At 54.3% G+C, this 20,899-nt stretch overlaps 1 protein-coding gene across 3 annotated transcripts in view; it reads right to left on the bottom strand.

Moving 5' to 3' along the window:
- Positions 1–903: 903 nt before the first annotated feature.
- SULT4A1 (sulfotransferase family 4A member 1) overlaps positions 904–20,899 on the bottom strand; it is a 31,270-nt gene continuing 11,274 nt past the window's right edge. The window contains exons 2-9 of one of the 3 annotated variants that reach the window (XR_005033760.2): positions 16,066–16,196; positions 14,780–14,860; positions 14,049–14,175; positions 10,051–10,145; positions 5,165–5,303; positions 3,959–4,026; positions 3,713–3,845; positions 904–2,472 (exon numbers count right to left, since the gene is read on the bottom strand). Coding sequence is in view for 2 of the 3 variants with exons in the window: in XM_036931459.2 (XP_036787354.2) it covers positions 2,360–2,472; positions 5,165–5,303; positions 10,051–10,145; positions 14,049–14,175; positions 14,780–14,860; positions 16,066–16,196 (686 nt within the window). In the remaining variant the exon portion in view is untranslated. The other 2 variants (XM_036931459.2, XM_057486298.1) reach the window with 2 other exon arrangements.

Genomic DNA, 20,899 nt, shown 5'->3' with positions numbered 1-20,899 from the left:
GAGCCCGAAGGCACCTCAGGCTTTGTGATGGTGACCTTGCCTTCCAACTGGAGTGTCTACACCACAGAGATGGGGGGCCTTCAGTGACTCACCACTGAATCCACAGTGCCAACAGCGCCTGGCGCAAGGTAGGTGCTCATGTTTACTGAGTCCATAAAATGGGTGAAGTGTGAAGTATCGCTGAGCAGGCCAGAGGAGACACTTAATAAATTAGCTCCATGAATATACTATATGGCACTGCCCACCTCTTGATTAACAAACTGTTTTCTACTTTATTGTAGGTGATTAATAAATGATTTGGGGAGCAGACACTCTGGCCAATGCAGACTGGATATCCCATTAACTAACCTGGGGCCTAGAGGTCTAGGGTAGTTCTGGATTCAAGGTCAATTCTGGGATTTCACCTGAGACCTAAAGGAACTAGTCCATTTGAAGAGACATGATTCTCCAGAAAGCCCGAGTTTTTTTCGGGTAACAAAAACATCCTGGATTTCCTTCCACAAGGAATCGGGAAGCGAGAACTTGGAATCCACAGTCATGAAGTGCGGTCCACCAGGTCAGTCCCTACTACCCCACCATGTGCCATTTTGAAAATGGGACCTTCCAAGACAAGCCCGACACACCTGGATCCCTAGAAGCACCAAAACCTCTCCCGTGTTCTTCTTTTTCCCCACCCTTCTATTTCAGCTTATAAAAGATACCAAAAACAAATCAATAAATACTGAGAACTCAGCCCTTGGGACATTGAGATGAAAGTGAACAGCCAGACTCAACATGGGCCTGTGAAGCCCTGCAGTCAGCCCTGGGGACCAGCTGACAGCTGGCTCACAGTCCCGCTGCCCTGAACCAGAGGGGACCAAGCAGGGCCCCATCTCCACCTGTGAGCACACGCTTGACACAAGGCATGGGTCATGTCTTTATTAAAGATGCAAGCAAGCACAGAAGTATCGTGTGGTGCTCAGTAATATCCATACAGTACTAAAAATAGAAAAATAGAAAAGAAATTTCACAGAAAGCAGCCTCCCTCAGATACACAGAAAAGGTGCTGCCAAGCCCACCGTGCAATGCCACGGACCACCTGCCCTATTCAAGCTGCTCTCCTTTGCAAATCAAACAGAAGCATATGTCTGCTTTTCAAAGACAGCAACACAGAACAGAGACCCCTTACACAGTAGTCACCCCTCCAGCCACCACCTTGGGCACTTCCCAGCCACATAAATACCACGACAACACCATGGCAGCATTACACAAACTGGTGCCCGTCCCCTGCTACCTGGCCATCAACACCAGACGTGAGCCTGGTGATGAAGCTGGTGGTGGGACAAAAGATGCCACCTCTGGGCCCTCAGTCATACTGAGATACGGCACAGAGACAAAGGCAAGACTGCCACCTGGTCTGAGGGAAATGGGGCATTACGATTGCAAAATGGTTGTCCCATGGCTGAGAGCCTCAGGTACAGATGGAACAAAGTGAATGACAGATAAAGTTTTAGAAATTTACTATTAAGCATCTGCTCACCAGCATAAGTAGATTTCTGCTTCAGGGAACAAAAGTTAAAACTGCAGAATGAAAACCAAATCTGGAGCATGTTCAGTCTCTGCAGCAGGCTCTCCAGGGCCTGCGTTAGACTCCCACCTGCTGGCCTCGCTGGGCAGGTGCCCTCAGGGGATGGCTGCCAGTTCCTCTGTATGGGCCTTCGGAGCTGCCTGCAGGGCATCAAGCGAGGGGCATCCTCTCCAAAAATGCCCTCCTGGCCAGTTTCTGCTTTGCTTCAGGAAGGTGACAACAAGCCGAACTCCATCAGAAGGTTCCCTACACCCAGCTCACCCTTTGTCCCCACCCCACCTCGGAGCCAGGTGAGAACTGAATGGCTCTGCCTTACAGAACAAAACTACAAAAATAAAAAGAGTCAACCCTGAGATCTTTCTACCATTTGGGTGTGGCTCACTCCTGAGTCCCCTCGGAAATGAACTCCTTTATTTGGTTTACTGACATTTATTTAGATTTCCAGTGAAAAGCTCTATAAAATACAATAAATAATGTGGGGACGTAAAAGGTTTGGCATCCTAGTTGCTTATGTTACAGACTGTGTACCTCTGACACAGGCCATCAGAACTGCAACCTTTACGATATTTGCAATCAGACATGTAGACTTCCAACTTCCAAGGCGAGAGACGCTGCTCTGGACTGGAACACCCCCACCTCTTCCCAGTGCTCTGCTGTCGCACCCCCACCCCCACCCCCCGTGTTTACACTGCTTCCAGAGTGTGTCCAGCAAATAACAAATGAGTGCCTAAGGGACGTGTAGCTCGTGGAGGGTCTGGGCACTGTGAGCATGCAAGTTCACTGTCCCTGTCATTATAAATGAAAGTCAAACGTGAGGTCGCACTTTCCCATCTTCTGTTTATACACCAAATCGAACTTCTCGTTCATGGAGACAGTGAAGATGTCCTTCCACAGCCCAACTCTTCCTGAAACAAATAAGAGCAGAATGTGCTGAATTCCCTGGCTGAAGGCCAGCTACCAAACCAAAGGAAGCCTTAGAAATGGACCCGCGAGGTTCCAAATCCATTCCTGAACCCCCCTGAACTTGGCCTATGGGGCAGGGCAGGCCATCTGAACTACACAACTGAACTTGCTTCCCTGCGGAGGGTCATCCTGGTTCCCTCTCCCCACCAGGCTGAGCCCAGCACAGAAATGCAGAGCCAAGGCCAGGAGGGGCGCTACCCTGTTCACGGTCGAATCCTCAGCCCTGGGCACACAGTGGGGATTCACAACACCCCCGATGGGCCATGTCTGCAGGATGATTGCTCTGGGTGCCATGCAGACTTGGACGCTCCATGACACCTACTCACGACACAACAGCTCCACCAAAGCAGTGATTGCTTCTGGAGAATTTGAGAAGGTAAAAAAGGCAGAACATTTTGTAGGGTAGGAAGCCTTCTGACGGGGTCAGGGTGATGATTTTGAGAAGACTGCCTGGCAACCTCAGGGAGGAATTTAAAGGGAATGAATAGTCGCAGTGAAAGGAGCCTTCAGACTGGATGCCAAATGGCACTGTGGCAGGGACTCCCCAACTCAACACCCACATGAGTCACGGCGAGGCCTCTTCCTGCCCAGTGTGCAGCAGCACAGGGCCTGCCGGCAAATGCGCAGGCCCGGGCCACCTGTTCCTTTGTGAGGCTTGGGGGAAAATGAGAGCTCAGAGTGACCCTGAAAGCTGCTCAGCCCACTTTCCTTGTCAACCCTGAGATCTTCCGCTGGTCCGGAAGACTGTGAAGATGGCAGGAGTGGGGACCCTGGAGCCGCCATCGTGCTGCCAAGCGACCGCCTCAGGGACTCAGAGGCTCGTCTAGGCTCTTTTCACCATCAGCATCTCTGAGGTCAGAGCTCTGACCGTCTCTGGCAAACATCCTTTATTAGCTCCATTATTAACACTTGTCCTTGTCCTGGCAGGACCCCAGAGATGAAAGTGCAACCCTGCAAATGCTGAGCCATTATCTCCAACACAACAGAATTTTCTCTTTGGTAATAAAACATTATATGTCAGTGTTGGAGAGGAAAAGAAATGAGAAATTGTTTTTGCTACCCTCTAATGATACTGAAGGGATAAAATTAGAAGCTTCTAGACTAACCACATTATAAATATATTTTTCCATGATTATTTTTCTTAGCTGAGGCAGCTGAGAGCTCATCAAAGGAGTCACCCACCTGGTTTACGATTTGGAATCAAGACAGTGCAATTTATGCTGTGATATGAATCAAACTTAAGCAATGCAGCTGGCTACTCAAAGCCCTGCATTCTCACCAACGCAAGGAGGTCTTCTGAGCAAAGAGCAATGTGCTAAAAGAAAACAAAATCAAACTGAAATAAAGGAAAACCAAGGTAAACAATGATGAAGCAAACACATCAGAAGGAGCACATGGGCACACAGCATGTTCTCGACACTTCCTTACCATGCAAAGGAACCAAAAGGGGTATTTCGGAGGTCACATCCAAGGATAACAAAACACAGAAAGCAAAACTAAAAAAGAGCAAATAAATTTTAAGTAACAAATATTTGTGAAGATGCAGCCAGGAAATAAATCACAAGGTATTTGATTTTGGTTGTCTTCCTCCTGGGAGAGACAACTGCTCTGTCTTTACAGGGAGGCACCTGCCCTTGACCTTCACAACAGCCCGTTAGCCAAACAGCAGCCATGATCTGCCCCTTAAGGAGGAAGAACAGAACTAGAGAAGCTCAAAGGCCTGACTTAAGGCCCGCCCTGGGGCACAGCGTGGCTGTGGTGGGAGCCCAGCTCTTCTCTCGCCAGCCTAGAGTGTCTGCGTATCTGAGACATGCTGCAGGATCAACCAGAATCTCTGGACCCTTCCCTCTTGTCACCTGGGGAGGCTCCAAAGGCAAGTAGCTAGGAACCAACTTCAGGTCTACACCCCAAACACCGGAGCAATTCATACTCACCAGGACGGTGGCTTATACGGCCATGGCTACCACCATGGGGCTCAGGGGATTTACTGCCTGAGTTCCCCACATCAAGCAGCTTCAAATATCACGAGTGTCTAAGGACAGAGAGCAACCCCGGCGGACCTGTAGAGGGTTGCCTGGAATAGCTTCGCCACCCCAAAGTGCTTCATGCCCAGGAAACATCTCACAGGGAGTGCTCGCATCCCTGTGTGCAGCCGTCAGGCCAACCCCGGGAAGGCCTGCTCTCTGGCGCACACGCTCGGTTCCCCCAGGAGGAGCCAGCACCCACTGGGCTTCCTCACAGGAGCTCTCTCCCACCCACCCCATTTAACTTTCCCCCAGCCAGCACCTGCATGCCTGAGCTTTTCACAGCCCCAAACCCACCCCTGAGATCTGCTCTCTGTGGCCATCTGGGAAGATGCCTGCTTGAAAACATCTCACCCACAAAGCCTGAAACGTTCCCAGCAGTCAGGCCTGTGAACTAAAACACCATATGCACAGTTACATGGCACATGTCTGCAGGAGGGCACCCCACTAACCCAGGAGCAGGCACGTCATTCTGGACTGCCTGCTTCCCCTAATACAGCAGAGGGCTCTGGGAAATGAGGCACAGGGCAGCTGCTTGGGGCAACGGCACTGGCGGGACGGGATGAGGACCCTGGGTCCCCGGGCACAGGGAGAGTGGGTGGGTGCGTACCCCGGCCCACAGGCAAGGCCTCGGCATTGCAGCACTGGTCCACCAGCTGATGGCAGTGCTCAGTGAGGGCCTCCAGCTGGGCCTTGTCACAGGACACCCCCAGGAATCTGGCCAGCTGCTCCACCATCGTCACCAGGTCCTGGAAGACAAGAGCAGAGAGCAGAGGAGCCCTTTACTGACCATGGCTCTGGGCTGCACACCTACAAGGTGCTTTGTATACATGTACTGCCTTACCAGTCCCTGAGACAAGCTTGAAATTGGCCTTATCTGGAAGTAAAATCCAGGTTAGGAAACTGGCCAAGGGCACTTGGCCTGCTAATGGCAGATCCAGAATTCAAACTCAGGCCCTCAGGGGAATTTGGATGCAGAATCAAAGTCTAAGTATCACTGTGGTCATTTTAAACAGCAGCAAGAAGTAAAAACTCAATTTGGAAACTGTGCCAGGAGACAAACCAGCTCATTCTCTTCTTCTCCATCCTTCCATGCCATCAGCTGGAACCTAAGCTGGCACTTGGGAGAGCAAGGAGAGGCCTGGCTACCCCAGACAGGCCCCAGGGCCAGCCCACCCCACACAGGAGGAGTAGACCAACTACAGTAGTGAGATTGAATTAGAAATCAAAAAACTCCCAGAAAACAAAATACCAAGACCAAATCCTCACAGGTGAATTCTACCAAACATTTAAAGAAGAGCTGATACCTCTTCTACTTAAACTCTTCCAAAAAAACTGAAGAGTTTTTGAAGAGCTTCCAAATTCATTCTTTGAGTACAGCATCACCCTAGTACCAAATGTCAAGAACACTACAAAATACAATCACAGATCAATATCCCTGATGAACATAGATGCAAAAATCCTCAACAAAATATAGCAAACCAAATAAAAAAATACATTGAAAAGATCATTTATCACAATCAAGTAGATTTATCCCAGGGATGCAAGGATGGTTCAGTATCCACAAATCAACCAATGTGATCCACCAGAATAACAAAAGGAAGGATAAAAACCATATGATCATCTCAACAGACGCTGAAAAAGCATTTGACAAAGATCAACATCCATTCATGATAAAATTCTCAACAAAGTGGGTATAGAGGACACATAATAAAAGCCATATATGACAAAACCACAGCTGACATCATCTCAATGGTGAAAAGCTGAAAGCTCTTTCTCTAATATCAGGAAAAAGACAACGATGCCCACTCTCACTACTCTTATTCAACTTAGTCCTAGCAGTCCTAGCCACAGCAATCAGACAAGAAAAAGAAATAAAAAGCATCCAAACAGGTAAGGAAGAAGTAAAATGGTTACTATTTGCAGATGACATGATAATATATATATAGAAGACTCTAAAGACTCCACCAAAAAAACTACCAGAGTTAACCAATAAATTCACTAAAGTCACAGGATATAAAATCTAGAAATGTTGCATTCCTATATAAAAATAATGAGCTAGCAGTAAAAGAAATTAACAATCCCATTTATAGTCCCACCAAAAAATATAGAATACTAGGAATAAACCTAACCAAGGAGGTGAAAGACCTGTACCCTGAAAACTATAAAACACTGATGAAAGAAAGTGAAAACAATACAGATAAATGGAAAGCTATTTCATGCTCATGGATAGGAAGAATATTGTTAAAATGGCTATACTGCCCAAAGCAATCTACAGATTCAATTTAATCCCTATCAAAATACCAATGGCATTTTTCAATGGGCTAGAGCAAATAATCCTAAAGTTTGTATGGAACCACAAAAGATCCTGAATAGCTAAAGCAATCTTCAGAAAGAAGAACAAAGCTGGAGGCATCACACTTCCTAATTTCAAACTGTACTACAAAGCTATAGTAATCAAAACACTATGGTATTGGCACAAGAACAGATATACGGACCAATGGAACTAGAATAGAGAGTCCAGAAATGAACTCACACTTATATGGTCAATTAAAATATGATAAAAGAGGCAAGAACATACAATGGGGAAGAGACAGTCTCTTCAATAAATGGTGTTGGGAAAACTGGACAGCTATACGCAAAAGAATGAAACTGGATTATTGTTTTATACCATACACAAAAATTCAAAATGAATTAAAGACCTAAATATGAGACATGAAACCATAAAACTACTAGAAGAAAACACAGGCAATAAACTCTTGAACATCGACATCAGAACTTTTTTTCTGGGCATGTCTCCCCAGGCAGGAAAACAAAAGCAAAAATAAGTGGGACTACATCAAGCTAAAAAGCTTCTGCACAGCATAGGAAACCAGCAAAATGAAAAGGCAACCCACAATATAGGAGAATACCTTTGCAAACAATGTATCTGATAAGGGGCTAATATCCCAAATGCATAAAGAACTCATAAAACTCTACACCAAAAAGACAAATAATCTGATTAAAAAATGGGCAGAGGACCTGAATAAATATTTTTCTAAGTAAGACAGATAGTCAACAGACAGACGAAAAGATGCTCAATAATCATTAACGAAATGCAAATTAAAACTACAATGAGATACCACCTCATACCAGAAATAAACTGCTGGCAAGGACGTGGAGAAAAGGGAACCCTCGTACACTGCTAGTGGTGCAGCCACTATGGAAAGTAGTATGGCGGTTTCTCAATAAACAAAAAATAGAAATACCACATAACTCAGCAATTCCACTTCTGGAAATCTACTCCCACCCCCAAAAAAATCATTAATTCAAGAAGATACAGGCACCCCTATGTTTATCCCAGCACTAATTTACAGTAGCCAAGAGATGGAAGCAACCCAAGGGTCTGTCCATCAATAGATAAACAGGTAAAGACATGGTACATATACACAATGGAATATTACTCAGCCGTAAAAAAGAATGAAATCTTGTCATTTGGGACAACATGGACGGGCCTAAAGGTTATTATGCTAAGTGAAGTTAAGTCAGAGGAAGAGGAATACCATATGGTTTCACTTATCTGTGGATCTGAAAAACAAAACAAACAAAACAGAAACAGACTCATAAACACAGAGAACAGACAGCTGGTTACTATGGGGGTGGGGGAAGAGTGGGTGAAATAGGTGAAGGGGATAAAGAGGCACAGATTTCAAATTATAAAATAATTTAGTTATGGGGGTGGAAGTATGGATAGGGATATAGCTCCTAATATTGTAATATTTTTGTATGGTAACTATACCTATCATGGTGAACATTTAGTAATGCATATAACTGATGAATCATCAAGTTGTTCATCTAAAACCAATATAATATTGTATATAAACTATATTTCAATAATAAATACAAATTTTTTAAAATTCCAAGCAAATCGGCATATTAAACCCTCTGACCAGTCCTGCAATAAACCTATTTAATTTCTTGATACATTTCCCAAACTTTAAGAGAGAAAAGGTTCTGTGAAAGCGGGTCTAGGCATCGGGCCTCTCTGGATTCCCACGGTAATCACCAGTGGGCTCTGCGCCCTGTCCTTCGAGCTGCCTCCCCGACTAGGGGCTCCCACAGGGCAGGGGCGCGGCACTCAGCTGCTAGTCCAGTGCGTGGGGCCTGGCCAGGACCGGGTGGGCCGCAGATGTTAGAACAAGCAAAGGACTGAAAAGAGCCCCTCCCACCTGCCCTGCCACTCGGTGTATCCATTTAAAAGAAGAAACAGGGCAGGTGGGTGAGATCAAAGACACCTGGCTCTCAGGGGAGACATCACAAGAAGAGGGCCACAGCTGGCCTGTCAACACGGACTGCTGGAGCAGCCAACAGAATCCAAACAGGGACAACACAGCAGCTCAGAGAGGAAGGCAGATGGCCAGTGAGGAAGAAGGCAGAGGGAGGGCCCATGGCTGTTGAGAAATCTCGCAGGGCTAGTGCAGGATCTGTGGCGCCTGCTCATGGGCCGGCCCACCTGCAGGGAGGGGGTGAGAAGGAAAAACCCCCAGGCTGACCACATGAGGCGGGGGCAGCTGGAGTGCCAAGCGTTGTCAGCCCTCACCGAGATGGGGACACTCAGGCCTGTCCGCACTCCCGACAACCGATGATGTAGCCTCAGGGCCAATTTTTTAGAGTAAAATGTAAACAATGTAAATTCCTAAAAATGTGACGAGCAGTTAGTTCACCTCTTACGGATGCCAGACCATCACGGAGGCTTCTGCACAAAGAATAAACACGTGCCAAATACCAGTTAGAACCTTGCCTGTAGTAGGAATGCCATTTAGTCACTTTGGCCAGGGCAACGTTCTTCCCCAGATGTCCACGCAGGCCACTCCCTCACTACCGGATGGAAGAACACCCCCCTCCGGTGTCTGTGTCCTCCTGTAGCACACCCTATGCCTCCCAGCGCTCCCAAGGGCAGAGGCGAGGCAAGGCCCCACTTCAAGCACCCCACCCTGGTCCAGCCCGCCACGGTCATTCAGCAACCATCTAATAATGCCCCCTTCCTTCTCCACACTCCCTGCCAGGCACTCAGAAAACCTGTCACATGAATTGATTCACTATAAAGAGCAATTTGAGAATTGCCACTCTAAGTAAGGCACACAAGCTGATGAGAAACGCACACTCTGCCCTCGGCCCTGAGCTGGCCACCTGGGGAGAGGGTGCCAGGGGGCAGGCAGCAGGGTGAGTCTGGCTGTTGCTATACTTCTACTGTTAAGGCAGGAAAACAACAGGGCTTTCTAAAGCACTGCATACCACCCAACTGAGAAACTGCCCTTGGGGCTGGGCTGGGGCAGGGCAGGGCCCCAGCTGTGCCAGCACTGGATCTCTGGGCACACTCAGAACTTCTGAGGCCCATGTTCCCCCTGAAGCCTGGGTCTGGCAGAGGCCAGGCTGAGTCACACCCACGGCAACACTCCAGGGAGAGCGGGTCACAGGGAGGGCCCGGGCCCTGGACACTGCCTCCTGGGCACTCACCCGGTGCATGTCTTCATACTTGAGGAAAAGCACGTTCGAGTCCATGCGGTGCTCCCAGAACTCCTGCACATGCTCAAACCAGGAGCCGTAGCCTACTGCGGAGACAAGGGGACAGGTGAGTCACATGGTCTCGGAGGAAACGTGCACACAAGCGGTGGCCTCACTCCCTGCCTTCTGGAAGGTTCCCCTCCTACTGCCCTGTGATTCGGGAGGGAAGAACAAACTCTCAGCCTGCAGGCAGCACCACAGAAGAGCCCCTTCTGAAGCCCACCTTCCCTGGCTTTGTGTACAAGTCTCTCCTGTCAGCAGTCCTCAGCCCTCCCCACCCTCAGGCCACCTGGAAGACCTGACCTTGGGGACGAAGGCCCCCGCTCACCTGGGGTGTGGTCGTACCTGGCACCCAGGAGATTCTTGGTTTAACATGTGGTCACCGGGAAGAGAGCGACCCCTGGAGGAACTGGGACGTAAGGCCAATCAGCTCTGCTAGTAGGGGTAGGACGGGGCACAGCACCTAAGGCAGATCCACGCATGGGGACCTGCCAGGCAGAACCCTGGGCAGAACGAGGCAGTCACAGACATCATGAGAGGCGAGGTGTCCTGTCCTGACACACGAGAGTTCGCGCCCCTTATCACAAACCCTGTGTTGCCTACTCCTTAGGCTTTGGGGTGGGGCCAGGGTCACCCGGGCAGGTGGGTGATGTACCAAGCAGTGTAGCCAGGCTGCTGTGCAGTGTTCTTTATAAAACCCACTGGTCCTCACCTGCCCACTCATGCTGAGATGCCCGTCACTACAAGGGGCCCTAGGCAAGTCTTCCAGGGGGCTTCACACCAAACAGAGGAAGGCTTCTGTCAAGGAACCTGGGCCCCCTGGGTGATGGGAAGCGGGTCCGGCAGAGGACAGGGGCTGGCCAGGAGCGGTGGCCACTCCACCTGCACTCTCCCTCCCCCACGTGCCCACCCATCTCACACAAGCAGTCCTGGGATGCGACTTCATGGTCCAGGGCAGAGGGACTTCCGTCCTGGCAGGAAATCACCACAGAGACCAGCGATTAGGATATGGAGTGGCCAGAGCTGGGAGGGAGGCACGTGGGACACAGGGGCCCGTCCCACACAGAGACGAGCCTTGCACGCTCACTGAGGGTGTGTCAGTCAGCAAAAGGAAGCGAGGGCACCAAAGGCAGAGTGGTGCAGGCAGCTGCCTGCCCTATTCTCCCTGGTGGCGCTCGCTGGCAAAGGCACCAGTGTGGGTCCTGCTTGCACTGCTGAGCTCCGCGGAGGCCAGTGGTCCAGGGGCTGCTGCCCTGTGTCAGACAGAGCGTGCAGCCTGCGCCCCCAAGGTGCTGCAGCCTCTTACACTCAACTGTGTGACAGCCTCGTAAGCCGGAGCCAGGTACCCCCCAGGCCACCAACATCAGTCTGCAATCTCGCCAGCAGGTGGCAGCATATCAGCAGCCTGACTGGCAGCCTGATGAGGGCGCCGCAGGGACCTAGGGGTCACCGAGGGGTGGACATTAAGGGCCAGATCACAGCAGAAAGGCCCTCTTTAGGCCAGTGAGGCCCTGAACATATTTTATGGAATGAAGCAGGGGCTCAGGAAGGGGAAAACAAGCAGAAATGAATGGAGCAAAAAGAACATGGATGTGGCCGCAGGACCTTGTTTGAGACTCAGTGCTGGAGGAAGCCTGGCCTGCTGGGCCCCGGGCTCCGCATCCCTGACACATCGCTGCCAGCTCCTGCACGCAGGACACATCCAGCCAGGCCACCCTGCCCAGCTGGCGCAGAGCCCAGGTGACCCAGGCCCTGGGGCAGGGTGGGAGTCCAATGGCCATGAACACGGAGGGAAGAAAAACCCTCTGATTACAAGGGACCGTGTGAGAAAACTTGCAAAACGCAACTGATGCCCACTGGAGATGACATGGAGGCTGGACAGGAGGGCCACTGAGGGATGGGGACAGTGGTCACTGTACACAGGGACTCTCACATGGCATCAGCAATCACAGGCACAGCTCTGGCTGCACCACCGAGCCTTGGCCAGCAGGGACAGAGAGGGGTGCTGGCTCGCTGACAGGGATGGTATCCAGTTCAGAATACAGTCCTGGAAGGGAGCCCTGCTGGGCTGGCACCCGCCCCTCTCCTCCCAAGCCCCTCTGCTCCTGGGAGGCAATAGGCTCATCCAAGCAGATTATTCGGGAGAAACTGCTCACTCTGCCCTGTCCCCAGTAGTGACCCTGCCCACAGAGCAAGTCTCTTCCACAAGGCTTCTGCCACCTGCCACGCAGCCCAGGCACCCTGCCCCAGAGCTCACAAGTCACACTGTCAGGGGCGCCCGACCTCACCCTCGTGAACAGCGTCGTCTCACTGGTCCTTCTGCACCTTACTGATCAAATTCTTCAGAACCTCAGGAGAGTGAGCCTCCCTCAAAAGCCTTCTGGTGCACAGATCACGACACAGAATAGTGAGACTGTGGAGGGAAGCTGAGTACATGTGTCTAGAGGCTCTGCTGGGACCACGGCAAGTTTGTGTGGCCTTGAACTTCGGTGCTGGGCAGTGCTGGGACCTTCAACGTTGAGAGGCCTGTTTGGGATAACTTCTAACCACCCTGGCCTGAGCAGGAGGCTCTAAGTCCTACAGCGTGGCAGTCTGAACGTGGTGGACACCTGCTGCTCATGGGACGCTGTCCTCGGGCAGGTAGCTGCCTCTCTGTAGAGGAAGGAGCGTATGCTGGGACTTGAGGACATGATTCTAGGAAGCACATGAGTGGCTCACTCCAAAAGCAGGTCATGAGGGGCCTGGGCCAGATGGTAGGCAGGCCGAGGGGGAGGAGGCTGGGCCACAGGACTTGTAGCGCGCTCCGGGGGCCTCAGGAGCAGGGATGGGCCTGGCCTCCTCCCCTGGGGGGCCACCTCTCCTGGGCACCTCGTCCCCAGGCACAGCTGAAGCCCGTTTGATACTAGGGCAGGAGCATGGGTCCAGGCCTGTGGGACCCGGGGACCCCATGGGCCCATGTGCTTCAGTCCACTGATTAGGGTCTGGCCTCCAAGTAGGCTTGGAAGCAGCCCCAATCGGCTGCCCTGAGTTCCACTCAAACTGGAGCACTGGATTCGTGGATTCCCATCCTACACCTCATCTCCTCAGTCTCACTGCAGGACCTCTGATGGGGTTGGACAAGTGCACAAGGATGAATGTTACTTGAGTCGGGAACTAAAACATGAAATGTGTTTTCAAACTTGGGTATGAAACAGTCTTGATGCAAATTTGATTAAAGTGCAGATAGGACCCATTTCAAAACCAGTGCCAACCTACCTAAACTGCCCACCTGTGTCCTGGAAGGGTGCCCAGAGAAGCCCTAGTTGACAGTGGGAGAGCCACCTGGGCAGGGAACACAGCACCATAGCAAGGAGCTGCTGACATGTGCCAAGCAGGTGTGGCTGGCCCTCCCCCACAGGCAGGGGAGACACAGAAGCCCCCTGGTGGCAGGGCCCCAGCTCCCCCTCCTGCCCCAGGACAGCTTCCTGTACAGAGCACTGCCTCTGCTCTGCCCCAAATGTGCCCCACCCGGTCACACGGCCTGGGGCTGGGGGACCAACCCTCCTTGGTCCTAGAGTCCAGCTGACTGTGCATGCGGCTCTCCCATGAAGCCACAACCCCGACTCTGGCCTTAGTCCCCAACAGCAGAGATGTCCAGGCCCCCATTTTTACTGTTCATAATCTAGGCAGGGAGAGGGGTGCTTTTAGTTGAGGAACTTCTCAGAACCCCAGTGACCCAGCGAGAGAGAGAACGGCTTCTGAGTTGGCCACCTGCTCTGCCAGGCACTAGCTATGACCTTGGGCAAGTTTCCTATCGCCCCTCAGCCCCAGCTTCCGGCCTGTAAGCAGGGAGGCAGCCCGACCCGTACAGCTGTCGTAAGAACTGGGAGCAGCGTGGGATAACAGGGGCTGGTGCTCAGCGAACAGTCAGTCGTCACTGCTGGGACACCCGCACAAACTCAAACACTCACGCTTGTCGTTCATAAAGCGCCGACAGAATTCCTGGAAAGTGCCCCGGTAGCTCATGGTCCTCAGCGAGCGGTGGAACTGGTAATAAGACACCACCAGGTCCTTGGGGTTCCGGGCCATGTATATGACCTACAGCAGGAGGGACGGCGTTAGTCTGCTCCAGCTCAGGCAGGTCCGACTGACCTACCACCCAGCCTCCTGTACCCTATAAACTGTCACCCTGCTTCCAAGTCAGCCCCACGCGCATGTGCACCACGGCCAAGCGCTTCTATTATCCCAGCAGGATGCACACTTGTCCAGACAACAGCATCCGGGAGCACAGCTCCTTGAGCATCTTACTACTCTTCTGTCCACTACCACTACCTTAAAATCAGTGGAAGACAGAGAAATTACGGTCCTGATACTGGTGATGAGAATGACAGGCCTCATAACCGCAGTGTGGTGGAGAAAGCGAGAAAAATTAGAGGCTGGGAAAGCAGCTGTGAGTCCTTGGCCTTGGACGGGCAGTGGCTCGGCTTAGGCTGGTCAAGTCCAAGCCCAACTGCAAGGAAAACCCCCAGTTAGAAATGTGGATACAACACGGGCAATACAGGATTGAAGATGGCCTCCAATGAGGGTCTGACGCACCTCTGTTCCCTGGGAAGCTACCGCTGAGACGGCAGCCCGCTGTTCAGATGGGCTCTGTTAGGAACTCAGCCAAGGATGGGGAGCGGGACGGGGGAGGAGGCGTTACCTTGGAATCGCCATTGTGGAGGTCAGAGGGCAGGAAGCGGTAGGGGAGGTGACTCTTGATGAGGCGAGGAGACGTCAGCTCCTGCAGCAAGGTCAGAGGGAGAGGCGATCAGAGGACACAGCTGCTCCTGTCTGTGCATGGGGCAAGGTCGGGGTTCTCGGGCAGTCAGGGCCAGCCCTCCAGCTGACAGCCCCTCTCCTGAGATCCCACCACACTCCAGGCTGGATCCTGGCGGCAGAAACGAGCAGGGCACCAGCCCCGTCCAGGGGCACCAGTCCCGGGGAAGTCTAACTCTCCCAGCCAGGGGGGCTGCTCAGAGGACGGGCCGGGCCTTCAAAGGCAGCGGAGGAAGGAGGGGGCACGAGGTACAGAGGGGCAAATGCCGGACAGTCATCTCGGCATGCACGTCTTCCCTCTCTCCTGGAGGGCACCAGGCCCCCCGGCCAGGGTCTGTGCTCCTGTGCCTCTGCTCCGGCCCTCACTCCGCCATCCCCACCGTCCTGCCCTGTCCTCTGGCTCATGCGGTGCTGGTCACCGTTCAGCCTGTGACTTCCTGTTCTCCTCCCCGTGGGTCTCACTGGAGTGGACGTCTGTGACGGCCAAGGAGGTGCTCTCAGTTTTGCTCCGGGCTGCCACAGGGCCAGAGTGGTGCCCAGCATGCAGAGGGCACCAGTGCAGCCCCACTGGAGGGCTCAGTGGACAGGCTGTATGGGCGCTAGTGGGTGGGCTGCAAGCAGAGAATGGGAAGACCCTGGACTTTGCTTTGAGGGCAGGGACGGGCTGGGGCACCTCAGAGCTGCACTCATCTAGCAGAGGGAACCAGCAGCCCACCCAGGGAATGAGGCCAGAGCTGAGGTCGGTGGGGGTAGAAATCCAGACACGTCTGAGGAGTGGAACGGACAGGACTCAGTAACATGCATTTCATTCCTGATACCAATCATCTGACGCACGAGCACCCTCCCAGTCACTCAACAGATGGGGAGTCACAGATGGGGGAGAGGCCCGCCACCCCTGCCAGTCCCCCCATCCCCCCACTCCCTGGCATCTGCCTCCTTCCTATCTTGACATCACCCAGGTCACCACCAATCCGACTCCAGGTCACTGTCACGGGCTGGGGACCATCAGTGTCTCTCCTGGCTATCTGTGGGTACCAGAAGCTCTCTGCTCTCCTCCCACCCATGGGCCCCCCCATGCTCCTCATGAGCAACTGTCACTCAGGATACAACCAAAGAAATGTCCCAAAGGGGTCACAGGGGCTGCGTGGCTGGCACCCGCCCACAGAGTACCTTGATGATGTCCAGGCCGGGCTGCGGGTATTCCAAGACGGGGAGCTGCTCATCGATGTTCATCAAGCCGATCTCATCAGGGTCGGCCCCCTGGCTCACCAAGTAGACCACCTCCTGCAGCAAGCTCGTGCCTGGAGGGAGAGAATCCCCAGGAAGGGCGCTCAGAGGAAGCCCCAGGGCCAGCCCCACTCTCAGATCAGCACCTGCTGCCCAAGAACAAGGGTGGAAGGACCACAGGTGGGTCCCAGGAGCACCCTGTAGCCAGTGGGAAAACAATGGCCTGAATCCCAGCCCTCTGGGGTGACTGGGAAAGCAGGCCTTTCCGAGCTAAAAGGGAGCAGATGTTCCCCAAGACTGTCACCTGCCACTCCAAGGCCCCAAGGACTGTAATAAATTGATGATTCCCAGTCTGAGGCATGAGTCAGGAGTGCCTTGCCAGCCAGTGAGTGATTTACAGTGGTAACTATCTCCCCTGTATCTACACAGGCAGGCCCTGCAATCTGAGAAATCTACTTCTGGGTTTATACCGAGAGAAAACAACTGCAAACAACTGTCTACCGACAACCCTGGCAGTGTTCTTTAGAATAGCCAATCCTTGGAAATAACACAAATGTCTGTCAACAGTGGCATGAGCAAATAAACTCTGCTACTCAGACACCTCAGACCGGACAGTGAGCTACCACTGCACGCAGCAAGGCGAACCCACAGACATGATGCTGAACACATAGGCCAGCCACCAAAGGCCACCTACGGTCTGATTTCACACGTTTCCAATCATACTAGGTTGAAGAATGGGCAAAAGTAAGCTACGATGACAGATGAGAATCGTGGCGCTTGGGGGGAGGTAGGTGCTGGCTCAGAAAAGATACAAAGAGGGTGTTTATTCTTTACCTTCGTCTAGCGGTATCCCAGGTATGCACGTGACTTGTGATTCAAGTAAAAGGAAACCACCCCTCCGCCCAGCGTAGCCCACTTCCCTGGGAGAGGCAGAAGGGCCAGCGATGGCACACCACAGAGCCCTGTGGGCAGGACCCCCAGCCAGGACGGAATCAGAAGGGGCTCCCCACGCTTCTCCTGGCCCCTGTGTGCACAGCTGTCAGCTCCATGTCCCCGGGAGCCCAGGGCTGTCCCCAGTCCTCACGGCTTCTGACTTCTCAGAAGAAACAGACGCAGTCGGCCAGTTCCTCCCCAACACGCTCCGGCCCCTTCACTCGGGGAGCATCGCTCTCTGTTGCCAGCCCCTCACTTCCCCGCCCTGGAAATGCTGGCTGCCCCCAAGTGTGGCTCACGCACACCCACCCCAAGGCCCATGCCATGCTTACCCCACACACGGCCCTCCGCTGGGAGCGCCCCCCACCAGGACCAGCCGTCTCCCCACACCCACCCTGCCCCGCCTGTGCCAGCCATTCCTCACACCTCAGCAAACCCCACTGCTTCTGCCGTCAAGGCGAGCAGAGAGCTGACCCTGCCCCCCCGGCTGGCACCATGAGAGGCCCCACAGCTCTCTGCTTCTGCCCAGCTCACCCCACCTTTGGACTCATTTTCAACAAAGCAACCAGAATGCGGGATACCGTGGACATCACATCACTTCCCTCCCCAGGAAAGACCCCCCAAAGGCCTTGCTCGCATCTCCTCAAAGATGAAGCAGGCCTCCCCACGCCTGCAGGCCTGTGGGCGGTGCTCTGTGCCCCCCACCTGGCACCTCTCTGACCACCTTCCTCGCTGTCTGGCCTCCTTTGCATTGGCTGCCCTGCCTAGAGCCTCTCCTCCCCGCCTTGGGCCCTTTAGGCAGGAGGGTCCCCGACAGCCACATGCCTAACACTCCCACCCTCAACCCTTCACCCTGCCCCTTGCCCCCCACTGGGCCAACAGCCGGGAACAGCCTGCACATTCCCTCCCGGGCTCCCACTCCTCCCACCACGTGACGTGGACTGTTTTGTCCGGTTCTCCCCTGTGCCAGGAGAGCCAGCACACAGATATGCTCCCTTCATATTTCTGAACGGACAAACCAACCTTGGGTGCTGAAATCAGAAGGGGATACATTGATCAAGGACGACTTCCTGGGGGAGGCAGCTTTGGAGCACAGGCACTGGAAGCAGTAGTGTGGCGGCTCTTCAATCAGGAAGAGCTTCTCCACCCGTTAACCACAGGACCTCCCCCTGAGAGGTGGGGACCATCACCCCCATTCAGAGATGAGGCTCCTGAGGCCAAGCCATGCCCCAGGTCACACAGCCAGTGTGTGGCTCCCACCTACTCCTCCCGGGAGGTCCATGCACCCACCACCGCATGGGGGTGGGGAGTGTGAGGGAGTCCATGCCTTAGAAACGTGGGCAGAGTTCCCCAAATGGGCCGCTCCCAGGGCATCTTCAGCACCTATGTTAGGTGCTACTCTGCCCTGTGGCCCCCACAGGCAATGACCTGGACAGGCGTTCTCTGCGCGTAACTCCATCTCACATCAGCATGGACGGCTCACTTCCTCCAGCCCCGTCCTGGCCTCCGTTACATATCCATGCCAGGAGACCAGCAGCCCAGCCTCATTAGACCCAAAAGGAAACGCCCTACCTGCCAGGCCCACCAGCCTGTCCCCAGTGGCCCTCTCTCCAGCCCCTGCAAGTCCACTTCCTAGTTGAGCAACCCTTGGCCTGACCTCCAGCTCTCAGCATGGCCCACAGGAAGTCCCACTGTGCCTGCCCAGCACAGTGACAACACTGACCCTTCACTCCTGGGTTCAGATGCTCTTCTAAGCACCTCAACTAAAGACCAAACACAGGTCTGACCTCCACACCCCTGCAAGGCTCTGCACGGGTCTCCGCCAGTCCTCTCCCAGCCCCCCACTACAATCCCACCCCCGGGCAGTGCCCCCTGAAGCCACCCACCCCTGCTGTGCTCTGGTGGCTGGGGGCAGCCCTGCTCCCCCCAGTCTTCTCCCTCGAGCCCTCTAGCACTCTGTGCTCAGTCTTCTGTCTCCTGAGCTCAGCACCCCCAGGGCCCAAACCAACAGCTGCCCTTCAGCCCGGCCAACTTGGAGTTGACCTTTGGGCCACTGCCCCCATAAACATTCCCCACGCGTGGTCTCATCCGGTGCCTGCCCCATGGAAATGCTGGCTGCCCCCAAGAGTGGCTCACGCAGACCTACCCCAGGGCCCTGTGCTCTCCTTGTCCTCCTGCACTTAGTGCCCTGTGGACACTGGGGGGCAGCTCATGAGCACAGGGAACGTGTCTTAGCTATAGATTCGTGCTTACGGCGGCTATAACCAATTACCACAGATTCAGGGGCTTAAACCAGCGCAGTTATTACCCTACAGCCCGAAGGTCAGAAGGCCAACACGGGCCTCCCTGGGCCCGATCAAGGCCTCGGCCACTGCGCTCCCTCTCGAGGCTCCAGGGAGAACGGGCTTCTCCCCGACCCAGCTGTGGTCCCGCTGTCTCCCTCTTCCATCAGAAGCCCAGTGGCCCCTGAGCCCACCCAGAGAGCCCACCTTACTCTCCCACCCAGCAGGCAGCCGGTGAGCATTCCCTCACTGTCACGGGAAGCACTCACACGCTCCGGGGACCGGAGGGGACTTTGTGGGGCTGTTATTCTGCCGACCACTCACTCACATTGCCATCTGTCCCTGACACAGAGTAGGTGCTACATAAACACACGGGCATGGAGGGCTGAAGGAAGCAGCTCTGAGGAGCCCCCGCCCGCACAGGAGGCAGGACTGGTGTCACGTGCCGTGTCTGTGCCCACCTGCCGCCCTTCACACTCCTGACCCCAGCCAGCGACCCGGCACCCGAGCCATTTCCGCCCCAGGCACATTGCCCAGAGCTCCCTCCCCTCCCCAGGACGTCACCCACCCTTCCCTCCCTGCGCCCTCAGAAGGTGGGGCGGGTGAAACGGCCGGTCTCCTGCAGGATTAGGTCACAGTGCTCCTTAGGATGCGGTGGTCTCGCCCCTGGAGGGGCCTCCGCCCACCACCCCTTTACCCATTCAGCAAGCCTGCACCAAGGGCTCCTGGGAGTCCGGGCCTCCCCTTCTAGAAAATGGAGGCAACGCCCCTCCCTTCCTACGGGGCCATTGGGGTCAGGCCACGAAGTGACGGGCTCAGGGCAGAGAAGCGCCACACAGGTAGACACTGCTCTGAGCTCCTAAGACCACAACGGTCCCACTGACCGGGACGGCTCACAAAGGAGGACACGCCACAGCCTCCTCTGCCAAACCGGCAGCCCCCGTCCAGTCCCCTGGAAGCCATGCCCCAGGTGACAGGCGACAGCCGGGGCCGCTCCCGCCCCAGGCTGGGGGTTGTTTGTAAGGACGCAGAAGCAGAGTTTCGGTTACTAGTCCGAGTCCACAGAGCCAGGACGGGGGGGCTACCTCGGGAACAGGAACCCCAGCCCGTGAGTCCCCAGCGAGCTGGGCAGTGAGGGGGCAGGTAGGGCAGAGAAGCCCTGCGTGAGGCCCGCCATGCAGCCTGCGGGTCGAGTGGGGCTGGGAGCGCCTGCACTCCTGCGGCCAGCGGGCCTGACGTCCTGAAGCGGGCGGAGAGAGGCCAGCCATCCCCTGCAGCCTGAGCCCGCGGCCGGCACTCGGCAGCACGCCAGTCTCCTTCCCAGCAAACCCGAGGGCAGCCGGAGGAGAGCCCGGCTGCCAGACCAGAACCCTGGGGGCACCCCCCTGCCGGGCAGTGACACTAGCCCCGAGCTTTGCAGAGTCGGTCAGGGCCCATGGCCGAAACCACCAGCGCCCTGGGGAGACTCCCCGAGGGACCCAGGGCCTAGCCTGTCACACGCGAGGCGGGAGTCCAACAAAATCCCCCACCAACGCTCTGGGGGCAGAGGAATCAGCGCTGCA

Source organism: Manis pentadactyla, chromosome 10, assembly GCF_030020395.1.
Source record: "Manis pentadactyla isolate mManPen7 chromosome 10, mManPen7.hap1, whole genome shotgun sequence".
Classification (NCBI taxonomy): Eukaryota; Metazoa; Chordata; class Mammalia; order Pholidota; family Manidae; genus Manis; species Manis pentadactyla.
This window is presented reverse-complemented; position numbering and strand designations above follow the sequence as displayed.